Below are 25,979 nucleotides of genomic sequence, written 5' to 3'. Positions count from 1 at the left end.
ATATCGATGTTATTGTCCTGATCTCCATAGATATCTCGTCTCTCCTGACGTTACGTTCTTTGAAAATACTTCTTTTTCATCGTCCTTGAGTACCAGTCAGGGGGAGCAATCACAGGAAGATGATACCTTTCTTGTCTATTCTATTGTCTCTACTTCTACTGAAGAACTTCCTAGCAATACATCTCCCTCTGCGCCTGATCCTTCTCTCCCCACTATTACTCAAGTTTATTCTCGTCGGCAACCTCCTACGGACTCATGCCCTATACCAACAGCTTCTTTGCCTGTGGATCCAGGAACGAGTGATGACCTTCCTATTGCCCTTCGAAAAGGTAAGCGTAAGTGTACTTATCCTGTTTCTTCTTTTGTTTCATATAACCATTTATCATCATCTACTTGTTCGTTTATTGCATCCCTTGAATCTGTATCTATTCCTAAAACTGTTCATGAAGCTTTGTCTCATCCTGGTTGGCGGGCTGCTATGTTGGAGGAGATGACTGCCTTAGATGACAATGGTACTTGGGATTTAGTGTCTCTTCCTGCAGGAAAGAAACCTATCGGTTGTAAATGGGTGTTTGCTGTTAAAGTTCATCCGGATGGATCAATTGCCCGTTTGAAAGCTCGCCTTGTTGCTAAAGGATATGCGCAGACTTACGGAATTGATTATTCTGATACTTTTTCTCCGGTTGCTAAATTGACTTCTGTCAGGTTATTCATTTCATTGGCATCTATTCACCATTGGCCCTTGCATCAGCTTGATATTAAAAATGCATTCCTCCATGGTGATCTTCAAGAAGAAGTTTATATAGAGCAACCACCAGGTTTTGTTGCTCAGGAGGAGAATGGAAAGGTATGTCGCCTTCGTAAATCTTTATATGGATTGAAACAAAGTCCGCGAGCATGGTTTGGAAAATTCAGTCAGGTTATTGAGAATTTTGGAATGAAGAAGAGTAAGTCAGATCATTCTGTTTTTTATAAAAGATCTGAGTCTGGTGTTATCTTACTAGTGGTATATGTTGATGATATTGTGATTCCTGGTAATGATTCATCAGGCATCCTATCACTCAAGTCTTTTCTTCATAGTCAATTTCATACTAAAGATTTGGGAATGTTGAAATATTTCTTAGGAATTGAAGTAACAAGGAGCAAGAAGGAGATCCTTTTGTCACAAAGAAAGTATGTACTTGACTTGTTAACTGAAACAGGAAAGTTAGCTGCTAAGCCGCATAGTACCCCAATGATACCTAATTTACAACTTACAAAGGAAGGGGAGTTGTTGAAAGATCCTGAGAAGTATAGGAGGTTAGTAGGGAAGCTGAATTATCTTACGGTTACAAGGCCAGACATAGCTTATCCAGTCAATATTATGAGTCAGTTTATGAGTTCTCCTACGACTGACCATTGGATCGCATTGGAACATATTCTATGTTATTTGAAAGGTGCTCCTGGACGTGGCTTGTTATATAAAGATCATGGTCATCTTAATATTGAATGTTTTTCAGATGCTGATTGAGCAGGTTCTAAAGAAGATAGAAGATCAACCTCAGGATATTGTGTATTTGTCGGAGGTAATTTAGTTTCTTGGAAAAGTAAGAAACAAAACGTGGTGTCGCGTTCGAGTGCTGAATCAGAATATAGAGCTATGGCACAGTCGGTGTGTGAATTAGTATGGATACATCAGCTTCTGACTGAATTGGGATTTGGCATCACCACTCCAATGAAACTTTGGTGTGATAATCAAGCAGCTCTTCATATTGCATCTAATCCAGTATTTCATGAACGAACCAAACACATTGAAGTTGATTGTCATTATGTACGTGAGAAAATACAGCAAGGATTGGTGGCTACAGGGTATGTGAAGACTGGAGATCAGCTAGGAGATATGTTTACTAAAGCATTGAATGGAGGACGAATAGATTATTTGTCCAACAAGTTGGGCATGATTAACATACATGCACCAACTTGAGGGGGAGTGTTAGAGTATATAGATTAGTATATTTTATACTCTTGTATTAATATTAATTTGTCATTTACTTTCTCCTTATAGGATTAGGTCAACCTTGTATATTTGTCTATATATATAGACTTTAATAATGAGGATACATTACATTGGATTCTCTCCAACCTTAGTCTCTACATCGATAAAAATGGTTGAGTCATATGTTATTGAAATCAATCATTTTAATTGGCATTCATTAATTCCATTGCTAAATTTGTATGTTTTATTCATGCTAAGGCCAATCTTTTTACCTCATTGTCTGTTAACTAAAACGTTATTGTTCATGCAAAGATACTGATAAATAAAGATGATGAGAAAAATATGTTTTGCATCTCACATGCATGGTGTGTGTCTTCCCACTGCTCGTTACCCCATATGCAAATATTGTACCTGTGGGAGAAAAGGGGAGGAATTTAATAAATAGCAAATCATATTTTTCAAACAGCATATCGTGCACAAAATTATCATCTAATGCAGAGATTAACAGTATTAAACAGCAGTTAAAGTCTCAGACTGCTGTTAGTAAAGCCAGTTGCTCTCATGTGTACTGATCAGGACCATGCTTATGCATTGGCACTTAGGGCCACAGTTGGAGCGTAAATATATACCGGGGAAAGAGAATGTAAATTATGTTGCAGACAAGAGGGAACTCTTTTTCCATCTGGTAGGATAAGTACCCTCCCCCAAGTCCATTTCATTATTCTAGGAAGAGAAAAATGTGTAGGATCGTTAGAAGTAGAAAGTAGTGGGGGTGTCATAAGGCCAGCAGGAGTTAGACTACTTGCGAATCTGAATCTCATGTAAGGATGGCCCACTCTTTGTAAATATCGTTAGTATATATGAATCAGCCAATGTGCGGGGAGCGTAGCACATTAGTCCTTAGAGAGTGGAGAGAATACAGGGCTCTAGTTTTGTGGCACTTTTCGATCCCCTGTAATGTAATTTACAATCCTTAAAAGGGTTCACCAAATTGGTATCTGAGAACTTTCTTGTGCATGTTATCATGGGAGGAAATGGACAATCATATAGAATTGGTGAAGCAATGTCTAGGAACCATGTCGGAGGAGGTTCAAAAAAATCCCCAAAAATGAGGTGCTTGTCAACATTAGGACTTCTGAAATCTTGGAATAATTCAAACTAGCTTTCTTCAGAATTCAGTCAACATGAAGACGATCTGTATGAACGGTTGGGGCTCGGTGCCTCGGTCATTGAAAAATCATGGAAGCTTGAAAAAGTCCAGAATTCAACTCAATCCCTAGAAGAGCTAAAAAGGAAGACTTCCAACCAATTCTCAAGCCTGGTATATCATCAAGTAAGAGGGACTGAAAGCAAGGAATAGGAATGAGAAAACCAATCAGGGACTTACATGTTCTTTTATAGTCCATTGAGTCTGTTGAATTCTTTCTCAACGTTCAATCTTTGCCCTTAAATGTTAGGTGAAGATTGGTTGAATATTTTTCACGTAGTTAAAATTGTCCAATTGTTGGAAAATTATTCAATCTTTCTTCGAAACTGGGTTGTCTACTTTGTGAAGGTTTGAGCTTTAACTTATTGGACATGTCATATTTTGTAAGTTAAATTTTTGTGAACTTTAGTCTAGAAGTTGTCGAGGCCAAAATGTGCCCCGTGAAAAGGAGTATGGCTTACTCTAGGATTTTTTTTCTTTTAATTCAAACCTGAGCTTTCAATGAGAAAACTGAAACAATACACAATGGCATAAAAAAGACAGCCTAGCAAAGGAGCCAAACTCAAAACTAAATGGTCTTAGTCTAGAAAGTTGTAGAATATCAGAAATTCGTGTTGCTAGTGATTATTAGTCCTAGATTGCAAGTATTGATCACTTTCCTACTAAAGTTGTTCCTGGCATAGGCAACCATGGTTTTTCCCCAATGTAGGTTTTCCACATTAAAAATCTCTGGGCTCTCTTATCTTTTTAATCCTTTACGCATTGGCACTTAATTTAACTTAGTAAAAAACTTAAAGTTGATTAAAAAATATAAAATCTTTTGAGAATAAAATAACTACACATTCACCACTGGATAGATTGTTAATCCGCTGTGTGGCACACACACCTGGAGGCCTAGCAGCTTCCAAATGGAATTTGTAAATCATAGTGATACCTCATGTGCATACAGAATGAACGTGTGCTGACCATCCAGTTGCACATTGTTCCTTGCGGATGGAAATTCAGAAGACTGTTCTTGACTACTTTGATATGCATATGTTGTTCTCTTATAACCTCACACTACACTATATTTATTAGATAGGAACTGGCCATCCTTTCAAAGGAAAATAAAAGATACTTTCTATTCTAACATTGTTTAGGTTACAGTTTGGGAGCTAAAACTAGAAAGGGATAGAAACACTTTTAGTGAGGTGGTAGATAGATTTTTTTTTTCTTTTTGATATCTGTGAGTGTCCGGGCCAACTTACGCACACCTCGACTAATCTCACGGAGCAACCGCCCGACCCTACAACACTTGTTGTCGGAAAACACGTAGGAATTACTAACTCCTAAGGTAGGTGGCCATCATGGGGCTTGAACTCATTTCTCTTAATTAACCCTAGCCCCTTTGGACCAATGAGCCACCCATGATGGTTGATATTTTAATTATTCTAAAGATGTTTTTATTTGACTGCAACCTCTTGAAATGCCTTAGATAAGCATATATGTAATTATAGCATCCCCATTATCAGCACCAAATGAAGAGCCTTATGTGGTCCCGTTTTATCTTGGGCTGGGGTGGATATCTTACCTTCCTATTCCATTCCTTTAACGAAAGTTGTTTCTTACCAAAATACCATATTTGTAATTGACTCTAAACCATGATGAGTTCAAGATTTGAAGTGTTCACAGATTAACAGAATCACTGATGGATCAATGCTCAATGTTTCACTAAATCAACCAGTAGAAATCACTCTTTAAACAAGTACAACAGCTAGCAGCTATTATACTATAATTGCAAGTACTGCAAAAAAAAAAAAAAAAAAGATACTTGGCGTCCCTTTGAACCTTAGTGACACTTGAAATGATGGTTGCCGCTTTAAGGAACTAGGTATCAATTAATACAATGTTATACATGGTTAGTTTTACTCCTAGTGCAACTAGTCCGTCATCACATTGTATCCTTCTCTCTTTTCAATTTTAAAATAAAGCAAAATGAGCCTTTTGTCTATAAAATGTTTCTTATCTAAAAAAAATAAAGCAAAATGAGGGCAACTATTGTAACTAGAAAGACTTGATGAATCAATTAATTATCAAGATATAACTCAAATGATTCACTTCACGCAAACGGCAAACTGAACTTAACGCAAAATACTACCAAAACAATATATTGATACTGCTTACCATTAACGCCCTCCATGGCACCACTAACAACATGCTGCGCAGCAATATCATAGACATGGCGAGTAGTCGTTGTAGGACCAAAAAACTCGATCTAAAACCATGAAGAGAACAAATTTGAAGAGAGACAACACTACTTTTGAATTAATAACAAAATTTAGAATCATAACCTCTTCCACCAGATAAATTGATTAAAAGTAAATCTAACAAAGATAATTACTTAATTAGTATAACTTGCATAACTATTTGGAGGAATAACCAGATTAGAATACAATAACTTAAAATAAAAAATAAATAAATAAATAAGTGGCAATGAATCTAGGTATGGAACACGATATGCAATGGCAAATGAAACATTAAGTATTCATACCAATAAAATTTGAAAGTGCAGGACAACCTAGTCTCCGACTAAAAGGTCGTTAGTTCGTATCCCACCCCCACATGTTGTTGTATTCAAAAAAATGAAATTTGGAAGTGCTGATATAGACTCCTTCAAACTCAATTGACCAAGTAACTTGCAATACTTTAGATTTTAACATGCAATTTTAATAACTTTGATAAAAACAATCATGAAGGATAATCACATTAGATAAGGGAATCTAGAATAACAGGCGTAGGGACTAGGGTTAAGACATTCCATAACTATGGCCCTTAACTCAACAAATTGGATAATATGCTATAAAATCATTGGCAGTAACACCATTATCACTTTCTCTATTGGTAGGGATATGATTCATAATTTTTGTTCATCTATGCATCTTTTAGTCTAATGGGAAAGCAAAACAAGTTACTTTTGCAATGTTTCTGACTCAACCAAGTGCAGTATCTTACATCAAAAGCATCAAATACACTTCAAAGATTTACCATAAGCATATGCTGTAGTCGGATTATGCTCATTCCGCACAATTGTTTCACCGTCTGCATACCATGCAATATCCTCTCCTTGACGAATCTCCCTTGGACTTATCAAAGATAAATGAGTCACCTTCCATCAGAACTTGCACAAAAAACCTAATCAAAGCTATAGATGAATCTGTAAAAAAAAAAAAAAATCTACCTGAGTGCCGAAAGCGAACCGTGACGGTGACATTTTCTTTGGATCTCTCCGCATCTAATTGCACATTTTCTGAGTGAAAATACTGTGGCTTACTTCGAGCTGAAGAAGATGCAGGAGAGCTCTGACCATCAATAGAAGTTTCCACATACTGTCTTGATGATGATGTAGTAGAAGATGATGGCGACTTTGCAGCCCTTGTACTAACAGAACCCAATTTTTTTGACCTTGGACCTTGCCTGGATGCCATTGCCACTTCAAATGGATCCTAAAATGTGATATAAAACAGCATAAAATATCTTTTAGGAACAATTCTGGTGTTTCAGTCTTCTAAAATTTGCCATTCCTCAAACGTGGGGTGAAATGGAGAGAAAACCTAAGTAAGGGAAATTAGTAAAAAATGTGTATCGTAAAATTCCTAATTTAGGGCCATCGTTCAGCACGTTTAGAACATATAATAACAACTTCGAAACTAGTCTAAGTAAGCTCATTAGACCCTAGGATAAATAATGTACTTTACAGAGAATCTCTAACGCCCCTTTCCGATCACTGGAAACTTCGGACGAATATTCACACACGAATTTCTACCAGAACCTCAAAAAACCCAGCAGTAGGGTTAAACATTAGTTTGCATGGCGAAATTGAGAAAAGATTATGATAGTAGTAAAGGGTTTAAGCAGCCACTCATTCCCCGAGTCTTAGTTATCATTTTCCGCAACTCAGAATCGCAGAGGAAAAGCAAGTCGAAAAAACTTCAAAAATTAGAAGAAACAGTAAACAGCCAAGGGTTGTTCAAAGCCGAATTCTAGTTCACTTTTTTCATTCAATTCCCAAAAAAAGAAAAAAAAAATCCCCAAACAGGATAAGATTGCAGAAAGAAGATTACCTGGAAGAGGGTACGAAATCAGAGAAGCATTGCGGAAGGAATCGAGCTTTTCAACCAAAAAGAGCAAAATTCAGCAGGGGGGTCTTCTTGGAACGCAGATCTAAGAGTGAGGAAGTGAGATTAAACTAATGAAACAACAAAAAAAGGAATACACAATTAACATCATCATCAAAGTCATCATTATCATGCATCAATCAGTGAGAGGATGAGAGAGAGATTAGAGAACCATAGAATAATAATGAGTAAAATCGTAATTGTGGATTTTGCTAACTTGCCTTGGAAGCGATGCCCACCATCAAAGGCAACGCGCATTTCCAATCCAACTTTTAGAGAGAGAAAAGGAAGCTCATAAACTTGCAATTGAGAGAGAGAGAGAATATAAAAAGTAAGAGAGGGAAAAGGGAAGACAAAAAGGTAGAAAAGAGTGTGAAATAAGTCTATGGTGGGCACAAAAGAGTTGGAAAACTAGAGAGAGAGAGAGTGATGGTACTGCCTCATTTTTTATGGTCAAAATTAGTAAGTCGGAATCAGGTATATAAAAATTAACCCATGGATTGGTATTCGAACTCCCAAAATTTTAGTCAAAAATACCTCCCAATTTGAATACAACTTATATCAAGTAGGTGTGTTTCGTTCGCAATTCCGTGTATGAATATATTTATAAACCAGAAGGAGTTACAAACTAAATCTTTAGTTTAATCTAAAGTTTTATTAATTAATTTATTAACATTTTTATGAATTTTATATAATTATTATTTTACAACGTTATATAATTTAGAATACATTATATTTTACATGTTTTAATTTTAATAAACATAAAATGAGTTTATAATATGAAGTGATATATTTACGAAAGTTTTTTCTAAATTCTGCATCTTAAAAATTTCAAATCCTGAATTTGAAAACACTGAAAACATCAGAAAGTCATTTTCAGAATTTCTACCAGAATCTGAAAACATAAATATTGTTTTTTAGATCATTTTCAATTTAATCCCTCATCTTTTAAAATGTATGGCGTAGTAGGATGTCTAATATGTCCTACTAAGTTAATTTTATGAAGCATCAATATTTTATAAACAATATTTTTTATCCAATGACCTAATTCATATCATTAAGATTAAAATTGATAATTTTAAAAGATGAATGACTATAATGAGAATTACTTACAAGACTATCTTTTGGTATATATAGGATTTATAAAATGGTAAACTATACAACCTGCATAAATTGTTTTAAGTGTACCGTCTCTGACTTAAGTTTAGTCCACAATTAGTTAAAACATCATTTTCTGATCAAAATGTCATTGTTATAATAGTACATAGTAAAAGTTATATCATCAAGCTTATATAATTGACAAATTTTGTCAAAATATTTGTAGTTGTTTTCACTTCATCATAATGCATCTTTTTACATCAATAAAGCATACAAATAATGAAAGATATTAACCATTTTTTTCATGTAGCTAACACAAACATAACTCAATTGATAGGTCATAACTTACCTTTTTGAGACCAGAAGTTTGAAACTCAACCTTTTTTATTTTCAAGAAGTTTCACTCACCCTTCACCTCTAATGTAGGAGGGGAGAATGTTTTTTAAAAAAGGTGATTGGATTACAACAAAATAATAATAATAATAATAATAATAATAATAATAATAATAATTAATTAATTAAGTAGGGTGTGAAGATTTGAACTTTGGTTTAAAAAAGATAGTGTATTTACGGTTAAGTTATACTTTTTGTTAACAATTACAAAATTGATAATAACGTTAGTGAGGTTAAAATAGTAATTTGCCAACATGAGCGAAACTAAATGGTAAAGACATGTAATTCCATTTGATGTTGGAGCTTCAAATCTCCACACTCCAAATTTATTTGTATCAAAAAGCGACTAAAATTTTAGTTTTAAAGTTCAAATTATATTTTGGTCCATGAAACGTTCGACTTTGTTCATTTTGATCCATATATTTTCAAAATATCTATTTTAGTCCTCGTATTTTTACATTTCATTCATTGTAGTTCACATGCTTTCAAAATGTTCGTTTTGGTCCCTATTTGTAAAATTTTAATACAAAATTTTACATCTAATGCAAAACTCTTTAATACAAATTTATTGGTATATTTTAAGAAATTTGGTAAGTAGGGTGTTAAGCTAAAATTTTCATCGAAATAAACTAGATAACAAAAACAATAAAATGAAAAAAAAATTGGTCAATTTCTAAAACTAAATGAGTATTTAAAGAATAGATAAACTAAAATAAATAATAATATAAAAACCACATTAGGCCTTTTGAAATTACAATAATTAAAATAGATATTTTAAAACCTAAGTTATCAAAATGGAACATATATGAATAAAATATATATATATATATATATTTTTTGAAAGATGATTAAAATAGTTTTTAAACCTAATATTAAGTTTCAATAATATATCTACCTCTTATATTATTATTTAATGAAGTTTTCTCGTTTTCTTGTAGGAGAACCGGACTGGGAAATCAGAGGTGGGCGGAAAGAGAATATTTTTTTGGTTTGTTTGAATTTAATAATTAATATTTTTTATTATAAAAAATTAATAATAATTAATATATTTTAAAAATAAATTCTGCAAATAATGGAGTTGGCGACACAACCCCTTGGACCAGCAATTTTAACTTATATGACAAATATCCGGTGGCTTAGGACATTTTCCAAATAATTCTTGTAACTTATTTATTTATATTTACTCAAACAAAAAACAAACTTATTTATTTATATATATTTTTCTAGAAACGTGTAGGAATGTTTTTTTTAATTGTTTTTCTCATTTACTTTCTTTCTTTTTTCAAAGTTTCTTATTTACTATTTTTTTTTAAGAACTGAATACGTTTAAATCAAAATATTTCTTTTTACAGAATGATAATTAAAAATTTACGGTTAACGTTTGACGATTCGTAAGGAAGAAAATTTTGTTTAAGTGATCAACTACACTGACGTGGTATTTATATTTAGAGAAATATTGGTTGAGTACAATAAATCTTTGATAGGTATTACTAAATATTATGAATTGTGTAGGTATGAGTTTATATCGTGGAAAAAACATGCTACCTCATCTATCCAATTGAGGGTACCCGTAGTTGGGTATAGTTGAGTTAAGATATACTTCTTTGTAGTATTGAGACAAACTATGCTTAATAGGCATGAAGAATAATTTTGACTTGACTTGACGTATAGAAAATAAGCCAATAATATTTAATTCCAACAAGTTTTTATCCATTTTTTTAATGAGAACTTATTTTTAAACAATACCTTTCAAAATTAAATTGTTGGCATTTATTATTTTAAGAAATGATGTCATCTAAAAGCAATAAATAAACCACAATTTTTTTTCAAATACCTTTGAAAAAAACAGGTGAAGCAACAAACATAAACTAAACCAGAGAAATAGCAGAATCAGAAAAAACTATCTTAGAAATGACACGAGACACTTCTTCAAACCAAACACAATCCAAATGATGCGAGAAAGCAAGACGAACAAGTTGGTGAGCCGCACCATTGCTCTCCCGGCGAGTGAAACCAAAACGTACATAACCGAGCTGCAAACAACGTTGACGAAGATCCGACAGAAGCTGACCCACCTCCGAAAGGTCCTCCGTACCATGTTCAAGCAACGAGAAACAACGCATCGAATCAGTTTCCAAAAAGAGGTGTCGAAAACCCGATGACACCGTAAGAGACATAAGTGTTACGAGTTAGTCGTTATTGATCATTGTTTCTCGTTTTTTGTTTGTGAGAAACATAAGCGTTTGGTAACTGTTCCTATTTTTAGTTTCTCAATTTTAAGAAAAAGATTTAAAAAATTTGTATAAATTTTATGAAATAATAAAATCGATTTTTTTGTTTCTCATTTCACTTCCCCTTTTTTTCAAAACATAAATAAAATTATTATTTTATTATTAGTAACTTATAAAATACATAATAAATATTAAAAAATAAATATAACATAAACAATTTTGAATATTTAATTAAAAAATTAAATTTCATATAACTTTGTTACTTTTTTATTTAAAATTTTAGAGAACGATAAACCGCAGACATGTTTATGTTTCTTAAAAAAAATAACAATAAACAATTATCAAATAAAATTATACTCTAATTTATATATAAAAAGAAATAAGAAACCTAAACGACAAACATTACAAATGAGTAGTTCTAAAGAATTAAAAATGTCTACGTGAATTCAAGTATAGCTAATATATGAAATTTATTATGGTTGGAGGACAAAATATGACATGTCATGTGAATAATAAGGAAAGATCATCTCACTTGATCTTTTTGCACCATCTGGAAAATACTAAGTGGCCAACCTATTTAGCGCGACAGAGTTCTTGTCAAATAGCTCGATTAAAACAACCAATGTTTGTCTCGAAAAGGCTATACATCGAGATACCTTCTCCAACTTCTCGTAACTGCATAATAAACTTTCAAAACAATTATGTGGAACCCACTACATCCCACCTTATAAATGGAGCATAACTTTCATATGCAGGTAGGTAATCTTGTTTGTATTTCTTATCTTGATAGCTTATATGAGATTCATATTAACTTGAGCATCGCAGTGTTTGTTTCCTCTGTATTAGTCCTTCCTCACATAACTTGCTTCAAATAGCTCCATTATATCTAGTTTGCACGTGCTCTCAAGATAGTTCAAAATCCTATATAAACAGTTATCATATTGAAGGTTGATAATTGAATCTCCCACCCTTCCTTTGTTGAATAAAAATATGTCTAACAAAATAACTTTTTCTAAAAAGTGACAAAATAGTAAATATATATATATATATATATATATATATATATATATATATTAACAAAGTTTTTTCAATCAAGTAAACATAAAAAATAACAATGTATAAATTTTGAGACTGATCATGTACATCTCCGATTCAATTAATAAAACATATTTTCTTAAATTGTTTCTTAAAATAAAATTTTATTTTTAAATAATTAAAAAGTAAAAAATAGCTGAAAAATCCTTTCTACCGTTATTTTCTTTTTATTTTTAAATAGAAACGAAAATATTACATTTAAAATTATTTAAATTGGGGTGCAAGATCACAATTGTCACGTGAATGGAGTAAAGTTAGGGAGAAGAATTTGAACCAACCAGAGGACGTCAACTGGACATTGATCAGTTTTCACTCCCCTTCGGGCCATGCTAGAGAGTAATAGGGAAAATATAACGGTCTCCGTAATAAGGTTTTAAATGTCAATTTCGATGAAAATGTTGAGATCTCGAATGAATGAAAGTATCAATAAAATATCAAAATTGATAGATATTTATGAAAAATTATAAAAAAAATTGTAACAAATATTTAAATTAATAAATAAACATTTCACACATTTTAAATAAGTTAAAAATTGTTGGGAAAAATCCCCTATTCTACTCAAGGAATAAAAGAATTGAGAAATTTAAAGAAAACAATAAAATAAAGAAACACGAGAATTAACGTGGAAAAACTCCAAACCGGAGAAAGAGTACTGAGCTAGTATACTAAGCTTAAAGTATTTCAATTGGGATGATTAAGACTCAAGCCCATGAACTCTTTTTATAGTAGTTGGAACACATCTTCTCCCTGTACTTTTACGATGTAGGACAATTTCTAACACATGGAGACCATCGTTGTATTCTTCCAATGTGTGACAACTTCAATTCCAATATTTTGCCAAAACCCAACAAAAATTACTAATATTAATATTATGTTCATATTAATGATATTATTGTTGATAATGTTTATATTTTATCGATTCTTTTGTGATAATATGAAAATGCAGATTCATCCTCCATATTGTTGTCAAATTGATGGATACATGAAAATATCCATAGAAATTTTTAATACTTGATTGGTAGTACTTTTAGTTTTTTTCTCTCTTTCTAGATTTGTCTCTTAAAATTTTTAATACCTGACTGATTGGTAGAAAATAAATTGGGTTGGTTAGTTAGGGATGGACTTTTGGGTAGACTTGGGGATGACTTTCAAAAAGGAATAAAACATGTGCCTAAAAATCTAAAACTAATAAGACTAGATTTTTCTCACTTTGATCTTTAATTTTTTTTTAATTAAACTATTGAATGTTGAAATGGTAAAGATTTTCAATTGAGTTCGTTCAAGTTGACAAAATTTGTTACAAGAGATTGGTGGGTTATTAAATTATTGGTTGGTTAACATATTTAGACATGTATGCATGTCATGTCACAGCCTCGAAGTACATGACTTGGTGATGTGAATAATGTCAGGTGAGTTGAATGCCAAAAAAATGTGGTGCTTTAGGTTGCATGAGACTAGAAAATTAACATATTGAAATTCATGTTTTTTTCTAGTACAACAAATATGAAGATAGAGGGATTGAATATCTGACCGTTAGGGAATATGAGCAAAGTGCCTTAACCGTTGAATTAAGTTCATGTGACAATTGAAATTCAAGTGTTTAGTAGCATTTAAGTGGCAAGTTTTTGTTTGGAATAACAAAGAAAGAAAGGAAAACATGTTTAAACTTGTCCGACATGGAAGAATTTTGATTTGAGAGAGGTTTTATATTAAAAAGTCTTTCGGTGAATTTGTAAAAGTTGTTTGGATAGGTCTAAAGCATCTTCCCACATATATCTAGTAAGATTTTCTCCCTCTATAAATTTATCTCTGGGAGCCATAATTCAAGTAGAATTATTTGAATAAGTAAATGGCTGGAATTTCACGTATTCGTTCATTCATGTACCATTCTTTCTACTGGGTCTCGCATATATAATTTATATATTAATTTAACATAATTACATTTATATTAAATTTATTTTTATTAATTTAGTATTTTGGTTTTTTATATTAGTTTTATATGTTATTTGTTCAAAATATTAACAATATTTTTTTTCAATTAAATATTAGCACGCATCAAAAAATACAATAGATTAAAAAAATTAAAATTTAAAAATTTAAAATGCAAGAAAATGTAGAGAAAAACAGAAAAAAATTAAATGCAGAGAAAGACATAAAACTAAGAAAATTAAAATTAAAATTAAAATTCAGAAAAATCAGAAATTAAAATACAGAAATGGTTGAAAATGCAGAAAATGTAATGTAACAAGCTAAAATGTATAACTAAAATGCATAAAATGAAATGCAAAAAATTTTAGAAAAATAATTTTGAAATACAGAATTTTGAGGTTTTCAAAATTTTGTTGCGATTTTACTCGGATTGTCTTTTACAAAAACTTTTCCATGAATTTTTTTTTTCATCAACAACTTTCTCAATTGTTTTGAAAAAAAAAAATATTTTCAAATTCTATATGCACCATCCCTTAATTGCAGAATGAAAATGCAAAAACAAGAATATATATCTAGAAAGTACAAAAAAAAATATATAGTACAACAAAATGTAGGAAACAAAAAAGACATTTATCTTTTAATTTGAAGGTCTGTATGGCATAAATTTATGAAAAAAATTTCTAAAACTGAGTAGAAGACATTGATCTTTCAATTTGTATCTTGACATAAATTTATGAAAAAAAATTACTAAAACTGAGTAGAAAATCCAATAGAAAAAAAATGCAAGAGAAAATAGTGAGAAAGACAATGCGAAAATAAAGATGAAAAAGAATGAGACGACCGAAGAAAAAGAAAGCTTGTAAGTTTGCTGTAATAATAGAGTTATGGATAAATATAGTTATTTTATGGATGCGGTAGGAAGGAATCTCGTAAACCATTTTTAAAGAGGAATCAAGATTGCTTCAAATGGGGCATTATGAAATGCATGACATCTTTGGATGCCTGATTATTTTAGGATTACCGCAATCCAAATACGATAATTTGGATGCTCATGGGACGGTAATCTTAGATTACCACCAAACAAACAGCTCCTTAATGAAAAATGTTTGAATTAGTTAGAGTAGAATTATTTCTTAATTATGCTATAGTTGATCATTGGGATATAAAATTTATTAAATAATTGAAAAATATATAAAATACAGATATGGAACAAAATTATTATAAAAAAGATTTAAAAATAGATATTTTTGTATTGACATTAATATTTAAATTGTCAATGGTATTTATGTTTGTAATACATGGAAGAGATAGAGAACAAAAAAAATCATAAGGCATGAGGCAGACCTTTCCTATAAATTTCCACTCCTCTAATAACATCATCTTGGGCTTGGGCCTTGGTTTTTTGGGCTTCCAGCACTGTCTTGGGCCTTTGTTTTCTAGCTTCTGCCCTCTTTGGTAATACTAAATCTATTTTGTTTGTTAGAAATTTCGTTGTCAATAAGAGGAGAAAAATGATATCATCTTTCCTACATATATTGGATGTTGATGTATCGAACTATATTTTATATTCTGCTTAGAGTTAGTATATAATATTGATTGAGAACATGTTCTCAAAATTATTAAAAAATAATACGATTTTTGTTGGGTGTGGGTTTCGTGAGGGACTGCCTCCATCCACACTCTCTCTCCTCTATTTGAGGAGACCACACTCATCTATACTTTCTCTCTCATCTATTTGAGAAGACCCATCCACACTCTCACTCTCCTCGAGGAGACCACACCCCAATCCACACACTCTCTTTCCTCTACCAGAGGAGGTGCCCCCATACACACCTTCTATCTCCATGTCAAGAGACCGCAATTCTACAACTGCACCTTCTCTCTCCACTTCAAGAGAGTGGAGCTCCATGGTCGCACCTTCTCTCTCCATACCAAGTCGCACCATCGTATCCCCTTAGCAATTTGCAGGTGACACCACACCATGACATCAGAACTAGGCAGGCTTGCTAAGCCGAGGAACCTCTATAAATATGGAGGTTCCCAATCCATCTGGGTGAGTATTTTTCTCCTCTCAAGCTTTCAACCTCTAAACATCGGAGTGTACGTCAGCACCACGTTGGCGTTAACTCACCCCCTTTTTTTTGTTGCAGATCCTCCTCGATCCAGCAGTTCGAGTTGAGATCCTGTCCTGCCTATTTTCACAATACATCGAGTCAAATTCGGACCACCCGCTTCAACCAACCATGTCAAATTACCCTTTAACAACTTTAGTCCCTAAAATGATGGCTATCGGTGTTTTTTAGTCTCAAAATTCTTAAATATTTAAATTAAATCTCTGCGTATTTTCTAAATTTTAGTTGGAATAAGTTTTTTTAGTTAGAATAAGTTTTACAACTAATATCGTTAGTCAAATGAACATTTAAAGTGTTTTTCAATTGACAAACTCGTAAAAAATGTTTGTTCGCTTACTCTTATTTCATGTATTTAACTTTAGTTGGCTTGTGCTAGTTGCTATCATATTTTACAAAATTACCATTCTTTATTACAACTAATGTGTCACGTCAAACATGGGTGAATTAGAAGGGATGAGTTCAAACCATGGTAACCATCTACCTAGAATTTAATATTCTAAGAGTTTTTTTGTCAACATATATAAATTAAAAAAAAAAGTGTAGAACAAAGACTCAATGATGGGGAATGATTTTGTGGAGGCTTAAGCGACGAAGGGATGAGAGGTTGATGAAGGAGAAATGAGTCGTGAGTGATTGATGAATCGAAGATCGATAACTGTGCGCTTGATTTAGTTGCAAAGAATGTCATGGAACAAGCAGATGTTTGGTTTGAACTCAAGGTAACACCATCTTATCTAATTTTCTAAAATCAGATTTAGTGTAAAATTTAAATGTTTAATAATAATGATTTAGATCAATTTTTTGTTTTTCCAAATTTGTTTGAAATTTATTTTTAATAATTTGATTTTTTCTTTTGATAATTGGTTTGTTTTAAGATTTTGTTAGAAAGTTAATATACAGTTTTTTAAGTTAAATTTAAGGTTAAAAATCACATTTGGTCCCTGTACTTTAACTAAAATAACGATTTAGTCCCCAAAATTTCAAAAATAACAATTTAGTCCTTAAACTTTAAGATTGGTTACAATTTAGTCCTTGTCGTTAGGTATTAGGTTAAATTTAACAGAACTTTGAGATTGCTGTCATTTATGGGTCGGTTTAAGATTGGTTTGGTTTAATTTGGGTTGGTTTAAGAATTAAAAAGAAAGGAAAAAATTAAACCCCTTCCCCACCATTTTACACGCCTCTCTACAGAATTTCAAGAACTTTCTTGCTAAATTTCAGAGGGTCGGGAACGGCAAAAAGAAAACTGAACAGGATCGAGAGTTCTTTCAAAGTGTAATGAGGATCGATTCGATTTTTCTTCCATCTTCACCATCTTCCTCTTCGACTCCACAGATGGAGCTTTTGCTCATTTTCCTCCTCCGTAACTTGGGATTCAGCAATTGCGGTGACTCTTCCACTGGCTGGTGCCACTGTTCCAAGAAAAGGTCCTCTCTCTCATTGATTTTAATTATAAAAAAAATTATTTTAAAAATAAAATAAAATCATAACTGAAGGTAATTTGGGTTCTGGAACTTTGGGGGAACCGTCTTCTTTCCCATCTCTACCTTCATCGTTGAACTCCATAACTTGAACCAATTTCAAGGGCCAGAGACACACCAACAGGCCATCAATAGAGGTAAAACCGTACCACTATAAATGATACAGAAATTGGGGAAAGAACCTCACTGTGTATAATTCAACTGAAAAGCTAAAATAGCAAGGGAAAAAACCCCAAAACTCAAAAACCCAATGGGGGAAATGAACAATTTCTTTGACAGAGATGAGAAAACGATAAAGGGCTAAGGATGGTGGGTCAAAGAAGCAAAATCCTGAAAGAGGAAAGGGGAAAAGGGAAGCAAAAGAATCCATTTTAAATTGACCGTCAGGACTCATTTTAAATTGACCGTGAGAGTCCTGAAATTTTGCAGAGAGGCGTCGAAAATGGTGGGGAAGGAGTCTAATTTTCCCTTTCTTTTTTAATTCTTAAACCAACCCAAATTTAAACCAAACCAATCTTAAACCAACCCATAAATGACAGCGATCTCAAAATTCTGTTAAATTTAACCTAATAGTTAACGACAAGGACTAAATTGTAACCAATTTTAAAATTCAGGGACTAAATTGTTACTTTTGAAAGTTGAGGGACTAAATCGTTACTTTAGTTATAGTACAGGGACCAAATGTGATTTTTAACCTAAATTTAATTTAAAGTTTGTTTTTATTTAAAAAAAATATTGTACTAACACGTGTAAGAAAGAAAATTTTGGAAAAGCAAGAACAGTTACAAAGTTCCTGCCTTATAAATAAATACATTATTGGGCGAGACCAAAATTATAATTTCAATTTTAACTTTTTAATTATAATTATTAATATAAAAACAATTCATAGACGCACCAGTGGTCTAGTGGTAGAATAGTACCCTGCCACGGTACAGACCCGGGTTCGATTCCCGGCTGGTGCATGTTAATTTTTTTTCCAATTAAATAAAGGATAATTAATTTAATTATTATTTTTTATTTCAGTCGATAATTTCGACGAAATGTGACAAATTCAGCTCCAGATCCCCATCACCGTGGCGCTCTCGCCATTTTTATCTAATCCTTCTACTTCTTCGCAATTCTTGATTCAAAATTCATTGTTCTAACAACGCAATTCAAGTTCTCACCGAACCACCTCGCCGAATCCGAGTGGATTTCGAAGTGAAGAAGAACCGGAAGCCGAGCAAATTCGTAGTCAATCCAGGAATTTGCAGTTCGATTTCAAATGCGAAACGCGAAAAGGTGAAGTGTTTGATGAGATATATGCGAGGACTGTACTGATCATATAAGAAATTGCTATGCAAGTACGAAACCTTTTGGCGATGGATCTTGCCGTGGTGGAAAATCGAATGGAGAAATTGACGAAATTACTGATGAAATTTCAGTGGAATTACGAGGAGGAAATTAATCCTGTAGGTCTGAAAGTTCGGCGTCGAGGGAAACATTCCATCAGTTCTGGTAATGATTACAGTGATCCGGTTGACTTGCCATGGAAAAGAGAACCGGGAAGAGTGTTTGATCCTAAAATTGATCAAGCTCGGAATCCACGAAGCTCTGTACCAGGTACTTGCAACTACTCTAAGAGATGCGGTGTGATGTCGACACGTGACTAACGAGAAACGGCCTCCAACAAAAGGATTCTGATAGCAGACAAGAGGAGCTGAGCAAATGCTTCCCGAGCACGAATTGCAGAGGCTCAGGAATGGGAGAGAGATTTTGTTATTAATTACACGTGTTTTTCTTTTCCTCAAATTTTCAAAAAGTACACGTACAAAAGTTGAGATTTAGAGGTTTTTCCCTTCAAATTTTGCTGCTCACGAGTGATAAAAAAACTTGATATCTCATAGATCAAGAACTAATACCATTACCAGCACCATTAAGCTCCAAGCATACAGATATCACTCTTCATTTGGAAAATCTTAAATATGATCTTCTTCAGAAAGAAAATGGAGTTCATCTTCCTGCTGCTCAGGGATATGATCACTAAGATGAAAATTTTAGGACTTCTCATAGGAAGATTTTCAGAAGTAAAATTACTCGTACAAATTACCATCCACGGATTAATAAAATTGGTTACAAACGATGCGTATCCATTGCCAGAAAAGTCGAAACGAAACAGAGTTTTTCTTTCATTGTCTAATACTTGAGCAAAGATCCAACGCAACTTCATCATCTTGGAAACAACGAAACATAACGAGTACATATCTAAGTTCAATCATTAACATCTTCTAGTAACTCAACGGTATGAAAATATAGAACACCACTTTTGAGTTTTGGAATGAATGCACATAGAACAAAGAACGTTAAAAATCCAGAGCCAAACCTTTAAGATGACATAAATCCATGTCAGAGGATGACGATGTCTCTTTTTGATAGGGAGGGTGAATCTTTAAGCCATTTGTTTTTACGTACTTTTGAGTGTTGGCATAGCGGTAAAAGGTTTGAGGTGTTAACACCTAAGATCCTAGTGCAAATCGTCTTGTGTAGAAAAAAAAAGACCATTTATTTTTACAAGGAATCTTTGGCTCGATAAAGCTAAATCTTTTGATTCTTTTTATAATAGTATACATATTACGGCATCGTGGTGGTGTCATAGGAATAAAAAATTCTTTTATAATTACAATCTCTTTATGATTTATGTTTGGGATTTTGGATATCAAATACAATGGAAATAGCATTCCGAGTATCGATTCTCACGGACAAATGAAGTCTTTTTTATAAGAAATGTTAACCAGCTCAATTGCTTCAAATTAGCTAAAAATATGCAAACTTTTTCCAACTAGGTGCCAGACGCCTTTCAATATTTTTCATCAGTTTTTCTTCGCCATCTTCTTATGTCTAAGTGATTTTGAAGGTATAAGCTCGTCCCTAATATGTCTATTAGAAAATTGAACTTAATTTAATAAAAGCCAACCGTAACCTTAGGTCGATGTCCTATGTCTAGGCTACTCGAGCGAAATCTTTATGCCTAAAGTATTTCTCTCCAAAATTAAATCATTAAAGTTGTGAAAAATGTATCAACCCTTTCAATATTGATGCTTGACTAAAACATTAATTGAGTAAAACAACCTTAAGTGATAAAAGAAGAGAAAAACACATTTTGTCTTGTTAGATTTTAAAAACTTTAGCTAATTATCCATAACCGGGCTTGAGAAAATAAATTTAGCTCATAACTTTAGAGGAAAAACAGAATTGAACATTGATGTAAATAAGAGACATGATTAAAAAGATGAATATAATTAAAACAAGCTGAAAATGGTGGAGTCGTAACCCGAATGACTCTAACCCGTTCTTTTTCAAGATTGGGGAGCAGTCAGTCAATTCCACAAGATTGTGTGATTACAACTTTATAGATAGAGAGAGAAAAAGATAAAGATGAATAAACTTGCTGAAATTTTAATGGAATAAAATCAACACTTACAATGGAAGAATAACAAGCTGGAAAATAAAGAATGAATTTGAAATAAGCAAAGTTTAAAACAACAACAACTAAAAATTTAAAAAGGAAAAACGTAAATACGCTGAGAGTAAATGTCTAAAGTTGAAATGATCACTTGAGGATGATGAATGAAGAAAGAGATGTTGTATTTATAGGGAGCTTGAAGTCGGATAGGAGGTTGAGACTTTCATGGAGAGTCATTCCTTTACAACATCTTTTAGTTGGTTTGTTGTTGAATTGAACATCAGCATGGAAGACACGTGGAGGGGCTGGGAAGCTTCAAAACACACAAAAACTTGCTTTTTATATTAAGGGCAATCTCGGAATTGGACAAGACGCCAGACACCTAGCTCGGATTTTTTCTGCACAAAATTGTAATTTCCGTTAGAAATCAACTCTAAATGATATAAAAATGTCTTATATGCATGTATAACCTAAGATAACTCCAAATGAAAGGTTTTGGACACTAAACTAAGCTTAAAATACGGTTACTGAATGTAAAATGGTAGAAAACAACCCATAATTAATTCTTTTTTACCTTTGTAAACAAGGTCAATTTACAGGATTAGAAAGCTTTCTTTGCTAGTTTTTTTAAAAGAGACACCTTGTCACTTAGCCCTAAGCTGTTATTTTGTTTTTTCTTCTAATTAATCGTTTCTTATTAAAATAAAAAAGGATAACAGTGTCCAAAAAGACCTTCTTTTCTTAAGGCACTGTGGTTTATTTATGAAATCCCAAAGTATAAACTAGTCTAGTTGTATCGGGTAAATGAGACACTTGAAGGAAATAGTTCGATATAAAATAGGAAAAGATCACGTTCAAACTCCGTGGTGGCTATCTAGTTAATGATTTAAAACTTATAAATTTCTACGATAATCAAATGTTGGATTAAACGGTCGTGTAGTTCTTAAATAATGTAATTTTAAGATGACAATATTTACCTTATTTAATTGTTTTGGATTGATTTATCAAATTATTTTTTCTGGTAATGATACAAATTATTTTAAGATTTTAACATTTGTTTGAAATATTTTTGTAAGTTTCAAGTCTTCTCAACCTATTATTTAAGAAAAAAGTCCTCAAGTTAAATATTTTTTTATAATAATAATATTTACTTTAAAATTTTATTTTATTTTTAAAAATTCTTTTACAGATGTTGATTTCGTGGGATCCACAATTTTTTTTAGTACAATGGATCCACAACTTATCTAAAAATAAGTTATTAAATTAAATTTGGTAAAATATATTTTTATTAAAAAAGATTAATTATGTGGAGTCCACGGCTTATTTGAAAGATATATTATAAAATTGTATTTGGTATATTGTATTTAGTTTTTTTTGTTAGATTTTTAAGGGATACATTTAGGAAAAATTTAAAAATTATAATAATAAAATTTGGAGATATTGATATTTTATCGAGTGCACAATTTATTCAAAAATAAATTATTAAATTAAATTTGGTAAACTATATCCTCATTAAAAAAATTAATTTTGTTGGATCACAACTTATTTGAAATGGATTATTAAATTAGATTTGGTATATCGTATTTAGAAAAATTGATTTTGTTAGATTTTTAACAGATGCATTTTGGAAAATTTAGAAATAAAAATAATAAAATATAAAATATAACAGTTATAACTTATTCCTTCAAAATTTTTAGGGTTTAGAGACATTCAAGTCTAGAAAATAATAATAAATAAAAAAAACTATTTAAAAGGAGGGACATTTAATTTTTAGGGTTCAGAGATATTTAATTTTTTTTTATAAAGTACCCTATTTTCTAAAAAATGTCCTTATTTCAACTAGTGTTGGGTGGTTATTTAATTTTAATGGTTATTTGATTCTTCTTGATGGGACTACAAAAATTAAAATAACATGTTTGAAATTCTAATCTACTACTACTGTTATGCAATGGGAGTCGGCAGTCAAGCTACAAGTGATAATCGGAGGGAAGCCCGCTGGGCTGCAAGGAGCTCGGTCCCGACCCGGGACTCGGTCCCGAGCCGTGCTCGGCCCACGGCCCTCCAGCGATCACCCATCTTCGATTGACGATTTCGCCCAGGCCCTCCAATGGAATTAGGGTTAGCTACGGAAAGTTCTGGAACAACGTCACGGCTATAAGTAGCGATCCAACCTTAGAGATAGGGGCATCTAAAAGTTGACTACATTTACGCTATTCTCTTGCTAACTTAAGCATCGGAGCCCGTGTGACTAGAGTCACACCAGTTTAGCTCGATTTGGTTTTGCAGGTATTAGTCCCGAATCAACAAGTTTAGTGGGTGTGAGGAGGAGAACCGGAGGACCAAAATCCACCCATCAACAATTGGCACCGTCTGTGGGGACGATTTAAAGCATCCAGTTGAGCAACATGACACCAGAAAGGAGTCCACAACGCTCTGATGATAACTGCTCTGCCAGGAGGAGGCTGAACTTGGACGACCCCCAGGTTGGAGGACCCGAGGATGGGACCAGCCAGCCAAACCAAGAACGTCAGGAGGGGTTGCCCGAGGCGCATGCACGAACGACCCTTGAGCCACTACAAAAGCAGTTCGCGGTCTTGGAAGACAAGGTAGAGGGCATGCTTCAACGTATGACCCAAGTCCTTCGACAATTCGAGCGACAAGAGTCCGACGAGGTACCCCTTGTTAGAGACCCGAGAAAGGGGAAGGGCCCAGCGCAAAGCGAGACCGAGGAGTCAACAAACAGTACAGGGAGCAAGTTGCGGATAGGTGGAAATACCAGGCGACGAATTCGAATTTTCGACTCCCAAAAGATGAAAAAGCAACATAAATCCCCAGCACCAGATGGGGGCAAGAGCGACCATGATAACAGAAACTCTGAGCCGATAAGTCTCGACAAAGGCAAACCGACAGATCTGCCAGAGTCTTCGGAGAAGCGACACAATCAAAAGGAGAAGGGATTCGACCTCGAAGAACTACTGGATCAAGCCGACTCACCATTCACGGAGGAGATCATGAGAGAGGAACCTAAAGCGACACAAAACGGCGAAAGTGACAAGTCTCCTGCTCGAGAGATTCGAACTATAATGGGAGGCCCCATAGAAAGAGAATCTGGGAGAAAAAGAAAAGCAGATGTGCGAGAAGCTAGGGCAAATCGCGAACAAAATGAGGTCTACCACGCGTATACTACAAACCGGTCGGTGACGATCGAGTTTTCAGAGGACGAGGCGACTCACCTCCTCCACCCTCATAACGATGCACTGGTTATCAATTTTAAAATAGCAATGTGAAAGTACATCGAATTTTGGTGGATGGGGGCAGCTCGGCGGATATCATCTCCTGGACAGCCTATAAAGCTATGGATTTAGGAGAAAAGGTGCTTAAGAGCAGCCCAACACCACTGGTAGGATTTGGAGGGGAACAGGTCATTCCCAAAGGGAGGATAGAGTTGCCTGTAACGTTCGGAAATGGGCCGAAGAGTGTCACCAAGATGGTGGACTTTTTGGTCGTTAACTACACATCCTCCTACAACGCAATATTGGGAAGACCGACAATGCATATGCTCAAAGCAATACCATCAACATATCACCAGTCCATGAAGTTCCCAACACCGGGTGGGGTAGGAGAGATTAAAGGAGAACAACGAGTGTCGCAGGAATGCTACTATATCTCAATGAGGGACAACGACATGACTTCTACTCAGGGGGGCTGTTGACCTTTCCTTTCTTCCGTCAAATGTGGTTGTTTTTGTTTCTCTACTTTTAGCAAGATTTCTAATTATTATTTCTTTTATTCAATAAAGTATCCATTTGTTTGGTTCTCCGTCAACTATATCTCTTAAATCCAAAACGAGATACCGAGCGACTTTGATAAAACACTTTGTCTCGTCTACAAGCGTACTCTCAAAAGATATCGACAATACACTTGAGAGTAGGGGGCAATAGGTACCGACTACGGCTACTCAACGACGTAAGCTTGGTAAATCCAACTCTACACGGCGACGGTAAAACCAGCTATAGCCGAGCAGGCCGAGCAGGGCTCGGGACTGACCACTGTTCGACGTCGACCAAGTGCGAACGGGCACAAGTCTACATTAATCGGCGGTTTTATGAGATAGCCTATTTTTTTCAATAGGTCTTATTTTCGACTGAGCACGGCTCGGGTTCGACCACCACTTGACGCCGATCACGTGCGGCGAAGTATGAATCTACACCACTCGACGCCGATCACGTGCGATGAAGCATGAATCTACTTTAATCGACACATTTGGAAAGAACAATTAAACAATCTCAACACGACCAAACCAGAAGCGGGTCGATTGACCTAGCACGGTTAAAACATGAGATGGAGTAAAAGGCCAAAAACAACAGCGGGTGTAAAACCATTGGCTATGACCAACGAGTTAAAAACCTACGGAAATGAAAACAACAAAACTCCATCAGAGTTAGAGCCGTAAGCCAGTAAGGGACTGGTAAGAGGGTTAATTGATAATTCCAAAGAAAAGAGATACAAGCAACGTAGTGACAAAGCACATAAAAGTCAACAGTAAAACGACTCGCTCAAGCTACCCTATTACTCGTCATCGTCGCCATCCATGTCGTCAGAAGCGTCACGCTCGGCCCTAAAACGCTCCGGGAGGAAGGAAAAGTCAATGTCAGGGTGTTGAGTAGAAACCTGACGGAGAGACCAGGAAACACCGCAGTCCATGACAGAGTTTTGCAAGTCGACATACTCGTGAGTTTTCTTGAATTCTCTGGCCAAGAATTCAGAATTAGAGAGTCGAGCGTTGGCCTCGTCAAGTCTCCTCTGCAGGTTAGCTAGCTCGTCTCGAGATTTTCTCTTCTC

At 33.9% G+C, this 25,979-nt stretch overlaps 2 protein-coding genes and 1 non-coding gene across 3 annotated transcripts in view; 2 read left to right on the top strand and 1 right to left on the bottom strand.

Moving 5' to 3' along the window:
• LOC111017845 (kinesin-like protein KIN-7K, chloroplastic) overlaps nt 1-5,370 on the bottom strand; it is a 64,871-nt gene extending 59,501 nt beyond the window's left edge. The window contains exons 1-2 of the mRNA XM_088119082.1: nt 5,346-5,370; nt 2,334-2,386 (exon numbers count right to left, since the gene is read on the bottom strand). Coding sequence (XP_087975208.1) covers nt 2,334-2,386; nt 5,346-5,361 — 69 coding nt within the window. The 5' untranslated portion in view covers nt 5,362-5,370. The remainder of the gene's footprint in view (nt 1-2,333; nt 2,387-5,345) is intronic.
• A 13,216-nt stretch (nt 5,371-18,586) lies between these two features.
• On the top strand, nt 18,587-18,657 carry TRNAG-GCC (transfer RNA glycine (anticodon GCC)). The gene has a single exon. It is a non-coding gene; the product is annotated as a tRNA-Gly (tRNA).
• A 5,835-nt stretch (nt 18,658-24,492) lies between these two features.
• On the top strand, nt 24,493-24,849 carry LOC148213221 (uncharacterized). The gene has a single exon (XM_088123642.1). The coding sequence runs from the start codon at nt 24,493-24,495 to the stop codon at nt 24,847-24,849; it is 357 nt and encodes a 118-aa protein (XP_087979768.1).
• Nucleotides 24,850-25,979: the final 1,130 nt, after the last annotated feature.

The sequence above is a fragment of the Momordica charantia genome, assembly GCF_013281855.1.
Source record: "Momordica charantia cultivar OHB3-1 chromosome 1 unlocalized genomic scaffold, Mcharantia_2.0 BLBB01000001.1, whole genome shotgun sequence".
Classification (NCBI taxonomy): Eukaryota; Viridiplantae; Streptophyta; class Magnoliopsida; order Cucurbitales; family Cucurbitaceae; genus Momordica; species Momordica charantia.
This window is presented reverse-complemented; position numbering and strand designations above follow the sequence as displayed.